At 37.5% G+C, this 24,654-nt stretch overlaps 1 protein-coding gene across 2 annotated transcripts in view; it reads right to left on the bottom strand.

The window, feature by feature from the left end:
• Positions 1 to 24,654, bottom strand: part of LOC131155052 (auxin transport protein BIG) — a 46,123-nt gene that overhangs the window by 15,796 nt on the left and 5,673 nt on the right. The window contains exons 3-6 of one of the 2 annotated variants that reach the window (XM_058107964.1): positions 9,715 to 9,880; positions 3,502 to 9,599; positions 2,369 to 2,986; positions 2,049 to 2,229 (exon numbers count right to left, since the gene is read on the bottom strand). In XM_058107964.1, coding sequence (XP_057963947.1) covers positions 2,049 to 2,229; positions 2,369 to 2,986; positions 3,502 to 9,599; positions 9,715 to 9,880 — 7,063 coding nt within the window. The remainder of the gene's footprint in view (positions 1 to 2,048; positions 2,230 to 2,368; positions 2,987 to 3,501; positions 9,600 to 9,714; positions 9,881 to 24,654) is intronic. The other variant, XM_058107971.1, reaches the window with a different exon arrangement.

Here is a 24,654-nt window from a genome sequence, read left to right on the forward strand (position 1 = left end):
TGACGCATACAGCACCAAAAATCAATTAGCACAAGAATAACAGGTAAAATTATTGATTTCTGAGGGACCATGCTGACAAGGTGACTAAAGCAGGTAAATTATTGATTTCTGAGGAACCATGCTGACAGGATGGCTAAACATTTTCATATGATAATTAGAAATACAATCCTCAACTTCCCAAAAGAAAGGAAATTGGTATTTGTAAAATAACAGCTTTACAAAAATATGGATGCCCAAGCAAAACATTTTCATATCATACAAATACAATTCCCAACTTCCCAGGATAGGAGGAAAATTTTTATTTGTAAAGGGAATAAATCAGTACATGGCTTAAGGATGGATGCAACCCCTGTAAAGACCCACTTTAGGCCCTAGATGCACAATTAGCAACTAAAATAGAACAAAACAGAACATTGACTTCAAACGATGATGTGAAACTCTAACCACCGAATCATTCAAGACATGGCTCAAGTTCAACAACACAAATTTCAGCAAAAGATGACATAATTATTTTTTTTCCACTTGATTGCTTTTTCCCCCATCCATGTTCAGAAAAAATTAAAATAAAAACAGTATTTTTATTTACAAAGAAAAGAAAACAAAAATTAATAAAAGATCTTGCAAAAATATAGCAAAATTATAGACTAAATTCATGTCAGAACAGCTGGTAAAAAAATTACGAATCAACTAAATATGATAACTTTACGTATGAAAATTAATAACAGACGGAATGCCCGTTTTCAGTAGTTGGTAACTATATTATAAACAAAATAATAAGCCTTCTCTGGCCCCCAAAAACCTGAAACCTAATTTCTCGTAATTTTGGAGTAGAAAATTAAAGAAATTAGCATAAACCAATTAAATATCACACTCATTCATTAAAAGGATTTTCTATTAATGGAAAAGGTCCACATATAAAGTTAGGAGATTTTCACCACCCACTTATTTTTTGTTTAAAATTTGTAAATCCTTAATTTTTGGACACAAATGTGTATGATAATATACTTATAATTTCAATATTTACTAGTGCATGGCTAGGATACTTCCAGTGTGACTAAATTGAAATCAGAATGAAATCAAGCAGACATTAAAGGTTGAAGTGTTATCAATAATCTTTTGTACAAATCAAGTTTAAAAAGGCCAAAAGGCAGATTCTGCGACAATGAAAAATAAAAAATAAAAGAAAAGAGGAAATTGTGTTGCTTTAAATTTAGTGAATTCGTAAGTGCAATTTCCAGACAGGTCTTGACCTTCTTACAGCATGAAGCATCTTCCCAAACATAGGAACATTAAAGCTGATCAATCTATATCCACAACTACCCAGCTTTCAAAGTTTCTCAAAGGCACATCAAATACATGTGACAGTTCATTAAATCCACAACTAGCACAGTTCAAATGCCCAAACCGCCAAAAATAACAACCAATCCAATCCGAAGAAATGGTTTCCAACAGCATGTGGGCTGGTTGGGGGGTCTAATTTATAATAACCCAAATATATGCATTGGGTTATGGATTGAGTGCCCAACACACCTGACCTAACCCAAGCCAAATGTAAATGACATAAATGTAAATAATAATAATAATAATAATAATAATAATAATAATAATAAGGCGATCTAAATATATAAGCTAGTTGATACTATTGTTTTTTTAATGTGAAATCCAACAAAGATGTAGCTTGAATGACACTTTCAAACTATTGTTTTCAAGGTGATACATCTTATTATGTTTTGCAAATTTTTATCTCACGTATTTCTTTGCGTTAATATTTCTTCTTCAAAAAAAACCCAGCTCAACCACCCAATAACCAAACCAAACCAAACTGTATAGTTAATGGCTCGAGTTGAGATTGGATTTTCACCAAACCAACAACGTTAGGTCAGTTGAAATTTGGGCCCAACACAAATACCCCTATCCAGAATAGTAAATTAAAAGGAAAAAAAAGTGAAAATAGAATATTAGTTCATACTCCAGAAAAAGCAAATTACATAAATAATAGAGCATGCCCAGACGCTAGAAAATTATGTAGCACTGGGTAGCAACAATACCATTCATCTCCAGAAAAGTTGCCAAATTTGATCGGCGATGCAAAGCAATCTTGGATACAGCACGCATCTGAGTGGTAAATTCTTCAATAATACTACCTCTCGTAGTACCACCAACGCCTAACTTTGAAGAAAGCACTGATGTAGATTTCACCACCCCAAGAAGACGCATGGTATCCTTAACCTGAGGAACAGTTTGTGATTAAAGAACATGCAAAATCATATAGGGTGCATCTGCACAATTGGCAGTGTGAGTGCGTGCAAGCAGAGAGAGAGAGAAAGAGAGAGATAGAAGAGTTTACTGCATAGAATTGGATAATTACTTGGTAATAAATCTCCTTTTTAGGAAAGACAGCCTGTAATACACAGCAAGCAGCAGCCTGCAACAAGGGTTCCCTGTCACTTTCAAATATTATTTCCAGGAACTGTTTGCACTTGAGCTTGTTTAGCTCTATTTTCACTTCCTCGAGCTTTGAGCATCCTTGTGACCTACACAATGCATAAAACCTAGACAGAAGCTTAAGGCCATCTGCTACCACCTGCTCTGCAATAGGAGCAGACTGCATAGAATGACACTTCTTCCTAGATCCTGGAATCCAGGAGTTGCAACCAAGCACACGAGCCTCCATATCCAACACTGCATCCATTTTCTCTTTCCAACCAAATTCATCCTTAGCTCGACCATATACCTCCAGTGAGTCTATTCTGGGCAGTGACGAGCCACTGAAGGTTGGTCCAACAGAGATGGTAAATTCTTCATCAGCTAGGAGTGATTCAGCAACCGTTAATGGAATATCATACCAAGACCGCATACCCTCATCTAATTTAATAACCCTCTGGAAAATAGCAATCTCAGAAGGTATATGATTTGCTGATGTATTACCCACGTGCACACGAAAACCAACCATGACAATGTCAGGATTTGAATTTGAGACTGTTATCTGAGAAAAATTCAGACAAATAATAATAATAATAATAATAATAATAATGTAAGTCCACTGAAGTTTGAATCAGAAAAAAGAAATTACAAATTTGACATATTTGCAACTACGACTAGCCATTATAACTAAACCACTAAACATTTCATAATGCAGGAGCAGGTTAGGTGTTAAAAATCAAGCAGCCTGTGCGCTGGGAAAATCTGACAGCATCTAAATTGGTCAACGATAAAGATTTAGTAAGTTCCAGGAATTTGTAGAAAACAGAATGAGAACATGCCAGACCAAAATAGCGTAGGGAAATCATACACTACCAAAATGCAAGAAAGAGGGAAATGTCTGGCAATGTCTCATTCTGCTTCAAGCCCTAACACAATAATATAACAATAATGATGACGGTGACAATGACGATGATGATGATAATGACCAAAATGCAAAAGGAATGAGACACAAAAGAAGCCAAAAAAAAATAGATGCGAAGTGAAGATGAAGACAAACGCACTAAAGAAGAACCATACCTTAAATCCAGCAGGGGTAGGGCTTTCTAGAAATCCATCCTCAGAAGACAAGCTTTGCTTCACACCTTCAGAATCACCATTTCTACTGGCATCACCACCCAGTTTCACATCTGCAGTGATGCATACAGTTTTCTCAAAAAAATCAAGTGGGAATTCTGGGTTTGTGCTTGCATAAGCCTTATTGTTAAGAATATCAGAACCCAATTTTTTAACTTTTTCTGATGCCGCATTTGCGCCAACATCAACTCCCACTGGGACATGTGAGTATATCTGAAGGCTTCCATCATCATGTAAAACAAGAAGGTGGATTTTATCTTTCGATAAAGGCTTATAGGCAGTTATACCAACCAATGGTGAAGAGGAACCTGCTGCATGACGCATGTTCTGTGCATATATCTCATGAGACCCAATGGATAGAGTAAGTGCAGCATTTGATTTCACACTTGAAAAGCAACTGAATAAGCCACTACCAACCAGCAGCTCCTTCCAATGATGCAGTCCACCTGGTCGTAGTGTTGCATCTTGCTCTGCCTCATACATGGCAGATAGTTCGGTTAGAGATGTTGCATCAGAATTTAGTCGCCCTACCAACGTGGTGCCATCTTGATATGACAGGAAAATCAATTTATAAGTTAATGAGAAGAATACAGATAAGCCCATAATAGGCTTCTCTCTATCCTGAATATGAATAACTTCTTCCAATTGTTTTGAACCAGCATTGCCTACCATCGTCAATTCTAGCCTGAATAAGCTTCCCAGCTCCGAAAGAACAAGAAGAAACACCCTACCCTGTGATGCCACTACAAGGGTAGCATCCACAATCATGTCTTCAGGTATTGTGAAGTAGTGCATGGGACTGATGTTGTCCTGGGATAGATCATATATTTTGACAAACCTATTGGTTACCACCATTAGTTGCACCTGAGAACCTGGAACCCAATCTAAGCGTCTAATATAGGTACCTTGCAGTGCAAGTTCGATGGGAAGACGGTCAGTAACCTCACCACGATGGTTTACAGTGAGGACCTGGCAGTCTTCATAGCCTGCAACAGCCAGATAATTCTCAACCATTGGGTTAAAAATAAGATGTACAATCTCAAAGCGAACAACATTCCTAGAAAGAGGCTTAACATTAGTCTTGTCTGCTGTCACAGGTGCAACAGCAGCTTGTCCGATCAACTGACCAACATCAAATATGGCAACTTTGTCACCTTCTCCAACAGCAAGTCGGCCTCGAATACTGACACTAAGTAAGGATTTGAAAAGAGAGCCACTGGCTAGGTGGGATTTAAGTTCCTTGGCATTTGAATAATCTGCTTTAATTTTCAAGTCCAGAGATCCACTTTTATATGCCTTCTTCAATTGCAAAAGATCAACACCATATGAAACCAATTTGTCCTCACCCAAAACAATTTTCTTATCTGTTGTAAAATTAGCTTCTCTTCTGCTTATAATGGAAGGCAACATTGAGGAGCAAAATTTAAGCACCTGATCCTCAACACCAAGTTCTTCAAGGAACAATGGTACTTGATCTTGAAGCTCTTTTGGAATAGATAACCTGACTGAATTATCTACATCCATATAGACATCTTCATCTAGATCTGAATCACTATCAGCCAGTTGATCTGCATCATCTGTGAAGAGTAGAAAGGACTGAAAATTTCCAGTGCTGCGAACAGGTGCACCGTTACTTCCACTGAATTTTCGAGGCTTTAAGCACTGACAGCTGCTACCTCTGACGCCCCCTGCTCCACAATCACAAAAAAAACGACTCGAACGAGAATAAACAACCCGATGACCACGATGGCAAACTTTTGCGCACACAGAGCAACAGCCTTTTGATACAGTCAGATCACATGTATAACAAAAATACCAGTGTTGTTCCATGAAATTACTGCCACTGGATGTAAATGTGCAAACTTTAGAAGCAAGGGCCTTTTCGTTGTTAGCTTCCTCATCTTCATCCTTATCCATGCTAGCCACCTCACCATCAGAAGTTCCATCATCCTCGTCTTCATCTGCAGAAGTTGCATCACATTCAATAGATGTTGACCCCCCTTCCGGATTAGAAGGGAGAACCAGAGTCCCAGAATTTTTTCTTGAACCTACTGACCTAGAAGATAGGGATCCCACACCAAGGCCACTGTTAGATAGAGACCTCACAGAATATTTTTCTAGCATATTCCTACCAGAGCCACAATCTGCCAGCACAGTTCCCAGAAAGTTAAATAGAAACTTTAGCCCTTGAAGCAGACGTTCATCACCAGCCAGCTTCTCAACCAACAGCACAGTCCTATTCAAAAGTGATTTCATCAAATCTTCCCCCTTTGAAAGTTGAACCACGAAATGGAAATAGGACTTTGCTGTGTGAATATCAAATTGCATAAATGCAGCATCAAGAGTAACCAGCATGGCTTCAAACAAATGATTGTGTAGTTCTCTTGACTGCAATTCAGGAGGGGATACAAGGCACAAAATAAAATTCATTGTTGATTCTCTGAGAGAAATGGAACATGCTTTTGTAGATGCAAACCCACCTGAAGATTCCATCACACAACCTAACAGCCTCTTCTCCAACCACTGAGACAGGCAAAGCAAGTCCGTTCCCAGGAATTTCTTCTGTATCCTCCGTTTGAGATCAGTACAAAGTTCCCACGATAGGAGGTCAACAAAGAAGTTAAGAACCTTTATGTTAACTGATTCACTGAAGCAACTATCCAGTGAACCAATCAGGACCAACAAATCACCACGTTGCAGCCCAAACAGCTCTTTGACCCCCTCTGAAACGTCTTCTGCTCCAAGATAAAAATTGAACATACCCACCCTTGAAGAGTCTTTCCTCAGGTTATCCATGGTATCAATAGTCTTGGTAACAATCCATTCAAGAATACGATTATCAATTGCTTCTAATGCATTAATATCCCTCAAAAACTGCTCCATGTGCTTCATTAGAAATAAACAGCTATAATCTGGCCCACCCAAACCAGAAGTCAAGCAGCAATATATATCTCCACATTTTCCATGAAGGCTTTCAAAGATCTTGTCAAACTTAATAGTCATTACTGAATCAAGAATCTCATGAAGTAAAGCAGAATCCAGACAAATATTTCCCCTTGCATCCAAAATTTTAAGGAGCCTATCTAGAACACCAATGATTCCCTTTATGCTAAGAATGCAAGAAAGAAGAGTTCCACTAGGAATTTGAAGTTCTGAGGGAAAACCATGCAACATACATTCCCAAAATACCTTGGACAAAATTCCTGAAGCTCTTTTGTCAAGGATGACTTCTAACTTTTGTAGGAGGCCACAAACAGATTCCAACTGGCACAAATTGGATCCACTCTTCTCAACCAGCTCATTCTGGATAACTTTGTCAAACCCAGAATGCTTAAGAAGCAATAGGGGTGAGAATCCATCAATATGTTGCTGGCTATTATCAAGGGTAGAAATAAAAGCTTTTTGATAAGCCTGTAAATATCTGCTCAACAAGGAGGACAACATCTTAAGTAGCAGTGCAGTTTGACCAACCTCAAATACACCAGCTATTAACCCTTCAGCTAGAATAAGGTAGTCATCGTCTTTGGACGCGCAGTCTGTCCATCCCAAACCTTCTGCAGGGACTATACTCTTCATGCAATATCCCTGGATGCCAGCATTTAATAAGGACAGTACTAGAGATAGCCACAATCCACACCTCAAGAAATCCCAACCTAGTTCCTCAACATTACCCGGTACATGAACAGCATGCAAGTCCTGAAGCAGACCAACAACCACATCTTGGAAATTAATTCCCTTTCCGACGACAGCTGAGTGGCCTAGAAGGAAATGGCTGAAGTAAATGAAAGACTCCATGTTTGACATGTCCAAAACCTGGGAATCACTGCAAAGGGGAAGCAGATGGTCCAGTGTACAGCCTGTGGTAGGAATATCCCAAAAAAGTACAAAAATATATCTTTCAATAATAAGATCTTCCACAGATGCTGCTCTCTTTCCTTTCCATAACCCTAGAATCTGAGAGAAGAAGGCACATAATTCATCCCAACTCAACTGTAGCCATTGGATGCCAGGATCATCTCTACAAAGTGAAGCAGGAAACACTGCAACATCAATCAGTTGACTAAGTAAGCTGCTTATGACAGACTCTTCTTTGATCCATGAACCCATTACACTCTCTAGTGCGATTGATGCCCAAGACAACAAATGATCACTGACATTATTAGAACGTTGGATACCAGAAAGAGGAGCTTCCCTCAACTTGGATCTCAAATCTAGAAGCAATGATGAAGGGCGAGCAAAAGGATAGAATATCATATGACGAAGCACTAAAACCAACCTTGAAACTAGTAAAGCCCAGCATGACAATTGCGCACTATTAAAACCAGAAGGGAGGGAATCAATTGCTTTTATGGAAGAAAATACAAACTTTGCTAGAGTTGCCTTTTCACCTTCAGGAGATAAATGAAATGCCATAAGAAGAATCTCAATGTGAAACAAAGAGGGAAGCGTCTCAAGGAGTTCCTTAAGGGTAGGACATCCTGAACAGATAGAATTCGCCTTCTCAACAATATAATCCACAAATCCCCTGTAAAGTTTGGTTCTTAACTGGCTGCCAGCCAAACCATGCTTGCAGATAAGAGCATGAGCTAGCAAGGTTAAGGTCTGATTATTATAAACAAACAAGCCGTTTTCAACATTCAGGATTTGCTCCACAAGGTATTCCTCAAGTTGATCTGACAAGTTGTGGCAAGTGAGAAGATTATTTAAAAGCTCAAAGCAAAGTTCATGGGTATGCCCAATCTTCTTTTGTTCATGCAATCCTGCACCACCATCAGTAGTCTTGTCTTCAGAATAACATGCTCGGCAGTTAAGTATGGAAAGCAGAATATCTATATGGTTTTCACTAAGCTTTTTGCAACCATCTTCATAAACAGAGGGATGCCAATCAGGAGAAAAGACACACGCTTTTAGAAAGCTCAAAAGTTCAGTAGCAGCTTGAAGTGGCAAATTGCAAGAGCTGGAAATGGAACTGACAGATGCAGGGGTAGGATCATATCCATCATTAGATCCTACCAAGCGCCCCCCCTCAGAGAAAAGGTCCCCAAATAGAGCTTCATCTTCGTGGCAAACAGAATTTTCAGCTTCAGATGCGCAACTAGCTTTTGCACTACTAGAATATGATCTCTCCAACTTTGTCCTGAGTTTTACTCCTTCAGAATGAAGGAATGAAACAAGATGCACCAGGTCGTCCACCCACTGCTTAGATGAAGGGAATATCATCCTTAACAGTTCCTCAACCGTGTACTTCTTAAGTAAAGAAATCTTCTTGCAGGGAACATTGCAAGATGAAAAATCAACCTGGAAACCAGCATAAATCCCATTTTGATCCCCATCGACCTCCTTCCAATTGAGAGCCTGATACGGTTGTTTTCTAACATCCTCTATGAGTTTCAGAATGAACGTGACACTACGAGGGAAGTATACCAGAGGCGGCCTTAAATTTGGAGCAGAGTTGTTATATCTCCATATATTATAATCCAAATTGTCCAATATAGAAGCTACTATACATGCCTGAATATTCTGTAAAACACTGCTGCTAAAGAAAATAACTTGAACAACATGAAGAAACTCTTCCAATACCAACAGTATGAGGCCCTCAGAGCTACTCTCAACAGGCACATGGCTATTTACAAACTCAAACTCAGTTCTAAACAAACAAGGTAGAACATCAGCACATAAGGCAACTGCTTGCAACAATGCAGCATCATATTCAATATATGGCATATCTTTTGTAAGGTTTCCAAGTAGTTTTAAAATCCTCAAACACAGTGACAGTTTCTTGCGAGAACTCATACTTGCCATCTTCTCATCAAACTTACCTGGAGACTCAACCAGCTCTTTACAGAGCAAAATAAGACGTCGAATGCATCCCACATGAAAAACTGCCCAATGCTGGGATAGAGAAACCAATCTATTCGAATCCCGGAGAAAATTAGGTCCAGTAAACCGTGGAGTCAGGCTGTCTGGTTGCATGCATTCAGAAAATAGTGTCATCAATAAACGATCCATTTTTTCCTCTTCTCTTGAGCAACTAAACCCATCTACAAACAATGTTAAAAACAAGTCATTAGAAAAGTAAATAAAACTATAACATGGCAAAATTAGTATAGTCTATTGTTAGCACAAGACATATCAATTTATTAATTGCAAAGATACCTTGCAAATTACATTTAACGTTTTTCTCCAGCTCAATTCCACCACACATAACAATGGATTGTTCAAATAAGTCAACAAAGGCATCCACAGAGCATGGCTGTAAAGGTTCAGAATCTTTATCCATTCCATCAACCAATGTTGCCTCCAATAGCTGTGCCATGTTATTCTGAAAAGAAAAAATCATTGACGATATGAACACCAAGGCAATATAAATAAATACATTAAAATATTGTAGGCACTGCTCCTAATCAACAATTGTTATGATAGACACTAATTGCCTTGGTAGGCTTACCAAGCTTGCATCACCTGATTCATCAGAAAAAATAAGTTGACACTGACCAAGTCACTCCAAAAACTATTGCAAAGAACCAAAATGTATCACTGTCACGAATTGATCGTACATAAGGCCATCGTCAACAAAAAAAAAAAAAAAAATCCATAGCTGCAAGGTGCATATTTTTTTGCAATTCATAAATGGTAACATGCCCCCATATACTCCTTCCTCACCCACGAAGCCCTGACCAAAGGGCCTACAAAAAAAACCTTTTAATTACATATGATTGAATCAGACATGAAGGTGTGTGTTCTTGCATATTCACTAAGTTTCATGGCCATGTTACCTTCATGGTCATGTAATCAACATAGTTAAATTGTTAAGAAAATTACAGTTTTCTTTTTTTTTTTTCTTTTTTTTGATAAACAAATATTAAACATAGAAAGGCAAGGAACATCACAAGGACAACGGGATGTCGTCCAGCAACACAAAGGAAAATTAAGGAAGAAAGAAAAGAAAATAAAGACTAAACAACTCTATCAAAACAAATGATGTAGAACAAGAAGCCAGACCATGGGTAGACACTTAAAGGCTGATTCAGAAGACTTGGATCAAGGGATTGAGCCCTAAACCAAAAAAAATTTAGTTAATTAATAATTATTATAGACCCTTAGAATAATTTGTAGCAGGCTTATGTGCATTTCGGGTTTGTTTGTAATAGATGTCTCCTAGGGGTTTATTAGCAATTTCTTGCATCTTTATGGATTTATGTGTAATTTCTTGGAATTTAATTTTTCTTAAAAATAGGGTGTGAAAGCCATGTAAGCGGTAGTTCTTGTGAATTTGAATTGAGACATGAATATGTGCTGTCCCCCATTGCATCTCCTTCCTTCCCTATTCTTCCATCTTCCCCCTCCCTTCTTCTTCTGCACTTCTCCTATCTATTTCTTCTCCAATTCTCTCTCTTGATAACAATTTCACATTGCTGTTCTGCATCAACAAAAAATCCAATCATACTACAAGTCTTGTAGAGGAACATTGTAAACAAACAGTTCACCGAGCACCAAAGCAAGCAAGAAACAGAACTCGGCTACAAATTAAATTATGAGACGGACAACACCCTTAATAATGCTGGCATATCAAGTCTCCCCACTCATAAGGGAAACAGCACAAACATCTGGTGAAAAGGCTGTATTAGGTCTTCACTTATAAAACATGTCATGAGATGAGTATTAATTTTCTGAAGGATCACAAGCCATGTAAAAGCCTTTTATCTTTGAAAGGACTTTAGCTTTCAAAATAGAAGAATAAAGTTTTTAAAAAATAAAAAAAGAGAGAGAGAAGCATGAATAAAATGAGGAAAGAAAGAACTTGCAAAAAAAAATTCCCTGATGAATCTAACCTCCATATTCTTTTATCATTCCCCGCATAATGAAAAAATCAAACATATTTATCAAAACAGCAAGATCATTTGTATCTCTCTCATTAATGTTCCCAACAAAATGAAAATTCAGGGAGTGCCCAGAAGATGCAGCCACTTCGCATTATGGGCCCAATTTAAGTTTTGTAACTACCATGAACGTGTTTCATAGCTTTTAACTAAGTGGAAAACCCAACCCAATTGAAAAATGAGCCAACATTAATAGCAGATCTAATTCCAGGATTAAAGAGCTCTGTTTCCTAACAGATTTGTCCATTAGTAATGGGGATCTCACTGGCAGGAATATAGGCCAATCTGTCTCCCACCCATTTCAATGACAGGTAAGACACTCAAGCTGCCTGCATGTCTGGTCCGATTGTTTATCAGTTCTTTCCAAGAGATGGGAATGTAAATAGAAAATATCGCCTGGGAAAGCCTCACAGCTCAATGATCAGCATAAAAATAATGACAATTTTCAATATGCCATGGCTTGTTTACTAATATCACCATAGATCATTAATTTGGGCATTCGATTATCGTGGAAATATTCCCCCCCTGGCACACCTAGATATGGGGCCAGAAATTTAAGAGAGCAGGACCCAATATTCCCAAGCATTGGCTTCCAAAAGATTTTGAACTAGTTGTGTCACACTGAGTTTGTCTGTCCAATCACTACAGACACAATACAATTTCCCACTCTTTGAAGTGGCCTTGAGTTCATTTTCTTTTGGTTTAGAACATGATATCAATAACTGCTTTTCCACTTTGTCAGTTCCCAACAATAAGTTCAAGTTGACCATGGCCCATATGAACGAGGATATATACCGCTTTTAGCCCTATTAGCATAGGCTCATGCACAGACCACACACCCTAGCATTGCCTTTCATGCAGGACATCCACAATAGATCAAGCTTCTTTAATGCCGGTGGCACTACCAAAGACAACAATCCCTACATTCTCATTCTCAAGATTCAATACTATTCCTTTCACACCAGTGCCAAGTTCAACCATTTCCCCACCTTTAATCTCATTCAATCCATAAACATATGCAATCCCATCTCCAACTGAGACCACTAAATCAATCTCATCACTTTTAAATCAGTGTAAAAATTGGTAATTCTACTTTCTAATAGATAAGAAAATGAAAAATTAGAGTATTATGAAGAGTGGAGAACTGAGAAGGAAAAAAAAAAAACAAGCGAGGGTACTTACAACCCAAAGGAGCCTCCCTAATCTTGTGATCCTCCCAAAAACACATTTCCTCCCCATTACCAACTCTATAGCAAAAATATAATATAATATAATATAATATATTCTGTCACAAATTTTCAAGAACTAACGAGATGTTAGCTCCAACTTTAACATACCAACCGTTCTGTTGAAATCCAAATCTACTATTAAATATCCCATGCCAAAACACCGTACTACGTCCCCACCAAGGAAAGTTTTTTGGGCACCACGTTACCCAGACCCAGAGCTCCCTCCCCTTTAAATCTACCCAAAATGTCCCATCTACAAGATGATATCTGCCCCTTTCACCAACACCTGACCACAAAAAGTACCCCATCAATTTCTCTAATATCCATTCACCCTCACAGGAGCCTTAAATAAGGGCAACATTAGAGCAGAATAGAAGAGGTACAAGTATGAATTAAGAGTAATACAACCTCCTAAGGTAAAGAAAGCTCCTTTCCACTATTCAGTCTCCTGCCAACTCTCTTCTAGACTGGGTCACAAAAAGATTTTGCAGCGAAGTAACCGCCTGAAGGGAGGAGCCTAAATAAGTAATAGGTCAACTCAAAAGAGCACAACCCTCTATCATAGCGTAAGAAGAAAGTGTGTTCAAATAATGCCCATTTCCACAATATCACTCTTCGAATAATTAATTAATACCGTAATGCTTCAAACTCTCACTACTCATTGTGTCCTATTTTTCTTCTACCAAACCTTATTTTTTTTATGACACATTGTAATAGAAGAGAGAATATACAACCAAAAGGAAAAAAAAAACACTCTAAACCCTTATTTTTCTCCTCTTCTTCTTAATTCTCTCATAAGCAACACAAAAAATCCTTCTCGTCGCATTCCTTTCTAGATTTTGAGCAACCATATTATACAATGACCAAGCCTAGTTATATCAAAATCAAGAAATAAGCAAATACCCAGTAATCATATCCCCATGACCCCACCCCACCCCTCCCCTCCCCTCCCCTCCCCTCCCTACACGGGGGAAAAATAAAACAAAACAAAACAAAACAAAATAAAACAAAAAAGAATAAACAAAATAAAATAAATAAATAAAAACAGAAAAGATAAGTCATGTACGCTACAACTACAAAGCCTGAATGCAGAAATAGGCGTGCAACTAAATACGTGCCGGACATGTTGACACCTCAAATCTTAAAAATTCAAGACACAACACAACAATGATATGGCAATAAAAAACAACATTTATTTTTACATGTGACTCTATTAATAATACAATTTTTATCCAAACATAATCCTTTAAAAAATAATTAATCGAGCATCATTGAATTTCATCTAATGTTGATAACTTTGGTCTATTTGAGTTTTAGACTCTTTATTCATTGATACAAGCAAAAAAAAAATTGGTAATGCAATGTATGCAAGTTACAAGTTCACTTAATTTGTAAAATATATATTTTCTTTAAATACAAAATATCTCACAATTTGATAATATTACAACATGGCAACATGGCCTCTTAAGATTTTTATTAATTTTCTTATAATAACACCCAACTTGTCATGTAACTGTTGGAAACTTCATATTTTCCACGTCTGACACATCTCAAGAAAAAAAAATAAGTCCGACATGTGCAAGGAGAAGTGTCCGACATGTGTCGAGGCCATGTTGGAGGAGTGTCGGTGACCAACACGTGTTCGAAATTGGCACTTTCCCTTTGTTGAAGTTTTGGTGCTTTAGAATGTACAACTAGACAACCATCTCTACAATGTATAACTAACAATATATGACTGTCACTTGTAGACACCCTATTTTGTCCAAATCGATTTGAACGAACTCAGGAATTTCTCAATTAATTAGAGCGTAGTGTACAATAATTGGTTAGGAAACAATTAGCTGTGTTTTCTCCACCTTTCTCTAAGCCCTTACTAGAAAATTTAATTTTGGGCCAACTAATGGCTTCTAATTTTATATTTTTGGTGTTTGTCTTTTTCCCATCCAATAAGGGGTTACCCCTAACTTGGGTAGGGATTTACTCTCCAAGCTTGAATGAGCTTGTGTCCAAGCACCCTTGTAGGATAAGGAAAGGATTTCCTCGTTTCTTAGGGTGTTCTTGGAAGTTGGGGTTCAAGGCAACACCCTGGCTTCCCTTGCTCTATAAAAAGGAACCTCTAGGGGGAGGGGGCACCAATGGGGGCAGACATTCGATTGCATAAAAATTTGCCAAAAGATAATTTAAGCAACACATAAAATCCTTCTCATCGCATTCCTTTCTAGATTTTGAGCAACTATATTATACAATGACCAAGCCTAGCTATATCAAAATCAAGAAATAAGCAAATGCCCATTAATCATATCCCCATGAGCCCACCCCCACCCCCACATAGGGGGAAAAATAAAACAAAACAAAACAAAACAAAAAAGAATAAACAAACTAAAATAAATAAATCAAAACAGAAAAGATAAGTCATGTACACTACAACTACAAAGCCTGAATGCAGGAATAGGCGCGCAACTAAATACGTGCTGGACATGCTGACACCTCAAATCTTAAAAATTCAAGACATAACACAACAATGATATGGCGATAAAAAACAACATTTATTTTATATGTGACTATTAATAATACAATTTTTATCCAAACATAATCCTTTAAAAAATAAGTAATCAAGCATCATTGAATTTCATCTAATGATGATAACTTTGGTCCATTTGAGTTTTAGACTCTTTATTCATTGATGCAAGCATAAAAAATTGGTAATGCAATACATGCAAGTTACAAGTTCACTTAATTTGTAATATATATTTTCTTTAAATACAAAATATCTCACAATTTGATAATATTACTACATGGCAACATGGCCTAAGATTTTTATTAATTTTCTTATAATAACACCCAACTTGTCATGTAAGTGTTGGAAACTTCATATTTTCCGTGTCTTACGTGTCTCAAGAAATAAAAATAAGTCCGACATGTGCAAGGAAGAAGCGTCCGACATGTGTCCAGGCCATGTTGGAGGAGTGTTAGTGACCAACACATGTTCGAAATCGGCACTTTCCCTTTGTTGAAGTTTTGGTGTTTTAGAATGAACAACTAGACAACCATCTCTACAATGTATAACTAACAATATATGATTATCGCTTGTAGACACCCTATTTTGTCCAAATCGATTTGAACAAACTCTAGAATTTCTCAATTAATTAAAGCATAGTGTACATTTACAATAATTGGTTAGGAAACAATTAGCTGTGTTTTCTCCACCTTTCTCTAAGCCATTACTAGACAATTTAATTTTGGACCAACTAATGGCTTCTAATTTTATATTTTTGGTGTTTAATTGTCATTTTCCCATCCAATAAGGGGTTACCCCTAACTTGGATAGGGATTTACTCTCTGAGCTTGAATGAGCTTGTGTCCAAGCACCCTTGTAGGATAAAGAAATGATTTCCTTGTTTCTTAGGGTGTTCTTGGAAGTTGGGGTTCAAGGCAACACCCTAGCTTTCCTTGCTGTATAAAAAGGAAAACCTACGGGGAGGGGGCACCAATGGGGGCAGACATTCGATTGCAAAAGGGAAGACTCAATATTGGGGGTTTTGGAGAACACATGTTCAACTTCTTTGAGCATAGAAAGAAAGCATACAAAGGGAAGACTATGGCCCATGAAGGAGGAAGCTTAAGGAATTCTTTATCCTTTTGGGTTTTGAGAGATTCATTCAAGTATTTAGATTGCCTTTGAGATGAGATAAGAAAACCAAGGTATGAACTTTCATCTCGTTTCTTGTTATACTTGTTAACATGATTCTACCTTATGTTACAATTCACATGAATATGTGTAGGTATCACATTCTTTTCTAGCTTGGCCAGTGATGGAGTGTTTGTAAGTGTGTTCTTGATATGGGATTTGATTATTCCAATATAGTGATTTCAAGTTTACATGTTGATCTGCACATATTCTCATATTAATTGTAAACATGATCTACATCTACTATAGATTATTACTATCAACATCATAAGCATCATCTTATTAATAATCTCAACATCATCAACATATCTTCATCCTCACTATTATCTTCATTGTCTTGTTCTTCTCCTTCCTTTCTTTTTCATCATTTTTCTTTATGAATGCCAATTTTATACATGGAGGAGCTGCTGGTACAGTTGTCATAACGTCCATGCAGCAGATTTGGCAGCCATCATGTCCACCATGCTGGCAGAACTAAAGGGGGACCAGATGCATTTCGGAGAGGCGATGGCCACAACATCAAACGAACGATGGCAGCAAGCTTTAAAGAGAGTAGTCGGTGTTTTCAGTCAACATTGGGTGGTGGTATGGGCCATAGCAGTACCATGGAAGACTGCTTGTTGCTGCAAAAGGACTGAAAAAGAAGGTAGAACTGAAGAAAAAGAAGAGAGAAGTATGTGAGAGAGGGAGAGATAAATGAAGAAAGAAAGATGCGAGCAAGGAGGCAACTGCAACCCAGTAGAGGTGCAGTTTCCCATGTGGACACCTGCCGAATGGTCGGAATGAGAAGGTGTGCAGAGAGAGGGGTATTTCACCAGTGACAGTGGTATTGCTGGTGTCAACAGCGTCTGCGAGGGTATTCCAGCATCAGAAGCTGGCCAGACGAGGCAGGCAACCAACGTGTTATGAGGGAAACAGGCCACCGGCGCAAATTAGGTTCATGCAAACCCTAATTTTCATGAAGATGACATTGTAGCAAGGGAGCACATACACATGCCCCCTGCGTGATTTTTTTTTTTTTTTTTATAATAAGGTGACATGGACCGGTAGGCTGGTCTGACCGGTTTTTCCCTGTATTCTGTTTTTCATTTTTTATTTCTATTTAATTCTGTTTCAAAATCCAAAAATCATTTTTAAACAGTTTTCCTTCGTAAAAAAATGCTCAAAAAATAGGTAAATCAGAATATATATATATATATATTCTTTTTCATTTTAGGATAATTTTTATAAATTTTTACTTTTATTTTCCATTTTATTTCTTTTATTTTTCCTTTTAATAAAAAGCATGCTCTTTTTTTTTTTTTTTTTGTTCTAAATAAAAATAGCTTTGTTTTTTTCTTAAAATTTAGGATTTATTATTGCCTCAGTTTTTTATTATTTAATTCTACTCATTTATTGAGTTTTGGTTCGATTATTTTTTTTTTTGTTACTAATTGACTAAAATCCAAAAATAAATAGCAGAAAAATCAAATAAAATACCAAAAAAATATTTCTATTCGTTTTCCATCATTTTATTTGAGATTTAGAAGTGTTTAGGCATAGATATAATCTTAGAATAGATTCAAAGATAAAAAAATTTAAAAAAAATAAAAATTTAAAATTTAAAAATAAAAATTAGAAGGGATCAAAGGTAAGTTAGTCTTTGCATTTTGTACATAGAATGTTGTTTCCCCTTATTTTGTGTGTGGGGGATTAGGGCTGCTTATTAGTTCAATTTAATTCACATGAGATGCATTTTGGTTTGCATTTGGATGGTATGCATGCAGGCTCAATTCATTCCATTTTGCGTCTACGTGATGTATCATTTTATGTGTAGTATGGATGTATGTTGTTAATGGATTTTGAACATGGTGATGAGTTGTATACGTGAGGAATTCTTAAACAAATTGTAGCATAGCATGCTTTGAAATTCTACTAGAGAACTGTGAGTGAATCCAGTTGAATGAAACAAGCGATCTAATTAACTAATCCGACGATGGACACCATAGGGGGGACGCAATAGCACCCCATATCGGCTTTCTTGAGGTGAGGAAAGTCTTGCATTCCAAAACGAAATACCGTGGGAATGCAAGGTGGGGAACAATATTAAATGGAAAGATAACATGAATCAAATCAAAGGACAAAAAATTCAAAGTGGAGATTATACGTAGCATAATAGGTATTATTCGTAGAACAAGTGCATAGGGGTGCTAGTACCCCCCCCCTCACATAAATGTACTCCCAAACTTAGCTTGGGAACACAAACCTTTGACTATGAGTTCTTTGGACCCTAGGAATAGCTTGCGGACCTTAAAATTGGCAGTAAACGAATTAGGTGTTCTAACCTCACCTCGGACGAAGTAGGTCAATGACAATTCATGGACATATTCCGACCCACATCACAATGCCATTTCACAATTTTTCATTTTGAGTTCGCCATCCGTGTCAAGGCGATTCAGAGATCCACCCTAATAGAGGTGAGCCTTGGAATGCATTACTGCTTTCAGCAAAATTCTTCATAGGAAGGGATTCACATCTTTGATTCTTTATACTTGCCCATAAGTATGCTTTTTTCTTAACATTAAAAAATATAAAGAAACTTACGAAATTAGAAGAAGAGTACTAACTAAAGGAGCAACACCTAAGTTCATGTTCCATCAGCAACTCTTAATTATTGAACTTGATCTTAGCAAAAGACCAAATCAATCAGCAAGTATTCCTCAAAAAGTTTCGGACATAACCTTCAAAATTAAAGAATTGAATCCACAGAAATCTCAAAAACAATTGTACAGATCATGAAGACCTGGCTATGATTGAAATATGAAATGACAGAAAAAGAGCATGCCAGTTTTCTTCTCCATCTAAATGTATCATGGTCCCAAGTAGCGCATGATCTTTCACCTCCAAACCAGTATTTAACTTCCCAATTGCCTGGAAGCTGCATTCACTGTGCAGCAACCTAATCTAATGAAATTCTTACAAGGGGCTCCCTCAGACCAAAGAACTAACAGCCCATTTGATTAAGGACCTACAACAAGTCTCCATATTGTTGTTTTTAAAATGAATACAAGGGATTGGATCATGTATTTTTTATGCTCAAAAATGCATTTAGTTAGCTATTTTGAAAGTTGTTTAACAGTGGAATTGTGTTTGGTTACAGTTGATCCAAGTGGCAATTTGTTAGTAAAATAATAATAATAATAATTTACCATTTTTATTAAAAAGTGGATGATACTCCATATCCTGTGGTTTCTTGGTATCAGGAAAACGGTATTCAAAAACAAAGGGAACACTTTAAAATTATTCCTTAAAAACATGTATTTTTCAGTAGAAGTGTTTTTGGATATTTCTCCAAGAACGAACTTCTAAAATCACTCAACCAAACATGAATTCTGTTTATCCTTTGTATCCTGCATTTCAGAATACAGAATCTGAAACCCTAACCGAACTGGACCTAATTAATCCCGCAACCCTTTTTTTGCAAATAAGTCACAAGTAATACTCAGTATACATTCACCAATCAGTTCTATCAAAATTACCAGATCTAGAAATCATCTATACACTTCCTCTTCCCACTAAGCATCCTTTTGATGCTAAGGATGAGATTGGGCCCTCTCTTTTTTTCTTTTTCATTTTTTGTGGAAGAAATTCTTTTAAAAATTCAAAGTTGTACATAATGCATTCAGTAAATGCTGGACATAACATGCTTAGTAAGGACCAGCAGAGTAAGCATGGATACTACTTACTCCTGTGGAGGAGATTAATAGGAAGGACTTAGAAGCTCAACAGGTACTCTATAAGATAGGTCTTTTTTTTTCTCTTTTTTTCTTGACAATTTCTTTTCCTCTCTTAGATTGTAATTTTTTCTGCTATCTTAATACAATTTCCTTTTTTACCATATGCAATAAAGTAACTTTTAGCTTTTTTAGGGAACTTATAAAAGCTATAGATTTGAAGCTTTCAAAAGCTTTATAAAAAAAAATGATACTATTTCATATTTCACAGGTGCCATTAGTTTTTTTTCAAATATTACAAAATTATCAGCGCCTGGTTACATTTCCTAAAATGACAAGAATTTTGGTCATTTTAAATATTTTTAGGCACCTTATACCCATTTTGCTTTTTACAAACAATCAAGATCAGGTTTTTCTAAGCTTCTTGCACTGGCACTCGACATGCTCTCCTCTGGACATCTCCCTCCGAGACTGCAAGCATGGCAGATTTCAGCTCTCCCCCTTTTCCTGAACCCTTGTCCCTGATACCTCTTTCCTTTGATACCTAACCCCGAAATCAAACCAAAGCACCAAAAAAACCATTAGCAATCAAACCCTATTTTTCTCCTATTTTCAGAAAACCCTTTCTTTCTGCAGAAAAAAATTCTCTAATCAGATGCTCGCATCACCTCTCGGAAAATCATCCTCGGCTATCAGTAGACCGATCAACTCCCTACAGGGACTACCTACAACACACCTTTTAGTCCTCTCATTGACCTCTTTCATCTTTGGTGGACCCTTGATTAAATCTAGAATTTTTGGGATTCAGAGTCCAATTGATTTATACCAGCGAGAAACTTCTTCGCATATGCTATTTTCTTCTTGGACCACAAGCAATCTTCAGCCATGGCTCTTTCCATCATGATTGACAGGAAAGACTTCTCCTTTGAATGGGTTCCCAATTCGCATGCGCTTAGAATATTGGAAAGGGGTGGGACTAGAGCATCCAGATGCCTATTGTTACCAAATGAAGACACAAAATTCTTATTATTACCCTTGGGTAAAAACGACAAGAAACCCAGGAGGATCACAGATATTGTGCATGATAGCCAATAAATTCATACGCCTGATTGTCATAGAGGAACTCATATATTCTGGGGGAAGGTTCTCACTGAGAATCCCAGGGAGAAAGGAGGCTTCTGGTTGGTGGTCATTCAGCAAAATTCTGATAGAAGCTGAAGAAAATATACATTAACAGTCACAGCAGAACCCAAGTTCCCTTCACAAAAACTGTGAATCTAGAGACATGGTGAAGAATGAGGGCAGATTTAATGGGATCACAAATGAGTGCAGCTTTGCAGAGACAGTAAAGTGTGAAGGGTCTGGTGGGGTTGGAGTTGGGAAACTGCTGGTGATACTAGCCTGAAAACTCAGCAAGCCAAGTCTCTGGAAATAGAAAGAGAAAATTTGGAAGTGATTCTTGGACAATTTTCAGACCTAAATCTGTTAAAAACTTTAAATTTTATTCTCGTGAAGGAAATGACTTGAGCTATGGGCTGAAAATTATTAAAATAGAGAATAACTTTTACACTACACGGTTTGGGCCATGAGGTCTAAGTCTGAAACCAGTCTATCCATTAGGCTCAAGGTTAGGTAAATTGGCTGGTTTAGCTTGGGTGGAGGATGAAAAGCCCACGCTTCTTAAAAACCCAGATCATGAGGGAGCTTTTTCTAACAATGGCAGCATGAATGGTAAAAATAATAGGGAATAAGAGAGTAGTAACACAAGGGAAATTAGAGGAGCAGTTGAAATTGAACAAGGAGGACAACCAACTTTTGCCAATTCTAGAAGATCCACAGGTTTTGCAAGAACAGAAGGAAAGACTGGGAAAGGTGCTGCATTTCAGTCGTCTAATCAAACCAGCCACAAGTGTATTGGCGGATACAGAAGAATTTTCAGAGAAATTGGCATGTTAATGCTATACAAAGAAGGCTGGATTTGCAGAAAATCTTCTGGAAACCAAAGTAATAACCAAAAAGAATTCAGGCAGGGTTTTCGGTAAGGAAAATACAGACTCTTATAAGCAACGATGCAGCCATGAGGTGATGTCGAAAAACCAACAATGGACCATATATTCAACTGGGATAATGAAGTGGAAGACTGGTATGAAGACGACAATAATCTGTTACTGGAATATATTCACAAATATGAGGATGTGGGCTTTCCTTCATCTCAGCTTAAGGATATAGTAAATTCAAAGGATGCTGAAAATTCAAAGAACTACCTGATAAGTGTCAAACTGCTAAGTCAACACAAAGGGCACCGTCGAAGGAGGTAGGGACTCTTGTCAGGTCATCCTAGTTTTTCTGTAGGTTCAAAAATCTTTTTGATAAGGGAAGTCTTTGGTTGCCGATAACCTCTTGGGACTTTTGGAAAAATCTTTGCGCTGCTCTTTTCCCTTCTTTTTTTTTTTTTTTTTTGATAACAGAAGAAGATATCATTAATAGAAAGAGAATTTACAATAGGGAGAATGAGAAATCTCCCAAGACAAACTGAGACACTCCAAGACTAAACAAGAAAAAAGTCATTCAATCAACATGTTCCTCCAATCTCTTTGCAGCTTCTGAAAGCTTGCCTCTTTAAAAAATCCATATCCAAGACCACAAAGAGGCCAAATGCTTATTTTTTCCCAAACCAACATCTGATTTAATTTTTTTCCCAGAAAATATCCAAATATTGTGTTCCATCCAAAAACCCCCCACAATAATGGGAAAAAGCCACACTTCCATAAAGTTGTCCTGTCCTTTCTTCTACCAAAACCTGCGAAGGATATTTCTACCACCAAAAAGTCTTCCACCAAGGGAGGAGGACAAACCCAGCTTTCTCCTATATCACCAAAAAGCATATTCCAAATACTCCAAGAAAATAAACATTGCAAAAGAAAACGAGAAGTTGCCTCAGAGTTCTTATAACAGAGCACACATACAACGAGAGAGAGAGAGCCTTCATAGGTATCCTAATTTGCAACAAGTCATTGGTATTTATCTTATTAGGCACAACCAACCAAGTGAAAGCCTTTATTTTAGGGGGAACCTTAGCCTTCCAAATAGTAGAGTATAGCGAGAAAGAACAGCTGGAACGAATCAAAAATTCAAAAAAAGATTTGCAAGAAAACACACCTAACTGGTCCAAAGGCCAAGAATGAACGACCCTCCCCAAAGAAAGAATCCTCCCACTCAATAAAGATAACAAAGATGACAATTCCACCATCTCCCTATGGTTCAAAGGTCTCCTAAAATGAAGAGTCCAGGAAACCAAAGGACTACTCAATTCACCAACAAAAAAAAAAAAAACCTTTATTTTGTTCAGAACTTAGATGAAATAGATGAGGGAAAGAAGTAGAATATGGTGCATTTCCCAGCCAAGGGTCGTTCAAAAACGAATATGAGAACCCCACCCCACCTCAAGTTTAGTGTGAGGGATGAAAGAAGCATAAATATGAGAAATGGATCTCGACAAACTCCCTTAAAAAGCATCTTAAATTAGCATTGGTATCCCACCTGTTCTCATCCATCCCAAACTTACTTCTTATTACTTTATGCCAGAGGGATGATTCTTCCAAAGAGAAGCACCATAGCCATTTAGCTAGAAGAGCAGTGTTTTTAGACATCAACTTTCCAAGACCCAAACCCCCTTCTCTTTAGATTTACAAACCTCATCCCAACCCACAAAAATGATCCCTATGACTCCCACCACGGAACCACAAAAACTCTCTCATGATCCTCTCAAGCTTGCTTGCAATCCACACCAGAATCTTAAAGACAGACAGGAAATATAATGGGATGCTAGCAAGACAAACCTGAGTCAAAGTAATTCTACCCCCAAGAGAAAAGAGGACTCCCTTCCAACCATCTAATCTCTTCGTCACCCTTTCCACTACCAGGTTCCAAAAATATGCAGCTCTAGGGCAACCCCAAAAGAAAACACTATGTGTGTCAAAGGCCAATCCAAAATACCACATCTCACTTCGTTAGCCCGCTCCCTAACACGCTCAACTAGCACATTCGTAGCCGCTAAAACACTCTTCCCCATTGAACCACTCTTCCCCATATTCATTTTGAGCCCGGGCACCCTCTCAAAAATATGAAGAATACCCAAAATACTCCTAAAAGAGAGACTGCAGTCATCTACAAAGAAATGGTGTCATCGCAAACCGGAGATGCCATACCACCACACCCTCTCTCCCCACTTCTAGACCACGAACCAAACCTCTCCCACTGCCCTATCCACCATCCTACTCAAAGCATCTGCTACAAGAACAAACAAAAAAAGGGATAAAGGGTCTCCTTGTCTAATACCCCTCGAAGCATCAAACCAAGATTTAGGCTCACCATCCACAATAATCGAGAACCACACAATAAACAAACAACCCCTGATCCAACGACTCCAACACAGACCAAAACCCTTTCTTGTAAAAACTCTATCCAAAAAACTCCAACTCACCCTATCATAAGCTTTCTCAAAATCTAGTTTAAAGACAAACCCCTTCTTATTCCTACGAATATCCTCCACCACCACATTGGCAACTAAAATAGCATCCACTATC

This window comes from Malania oleifera, chromosome 1 (genome assembly GCF_029873635.1).
Source record: "Malania oleifera isolate guangnan ecotype guangnan chromosome 1, ASM2987363v1, whole genome shotgun sequence".
NCBI lineage: Eukaryota > Viridiplantae > Streptophyta > Magnoliopsida > Santalales > Ximeniaceae > Malania > Malania oleifera.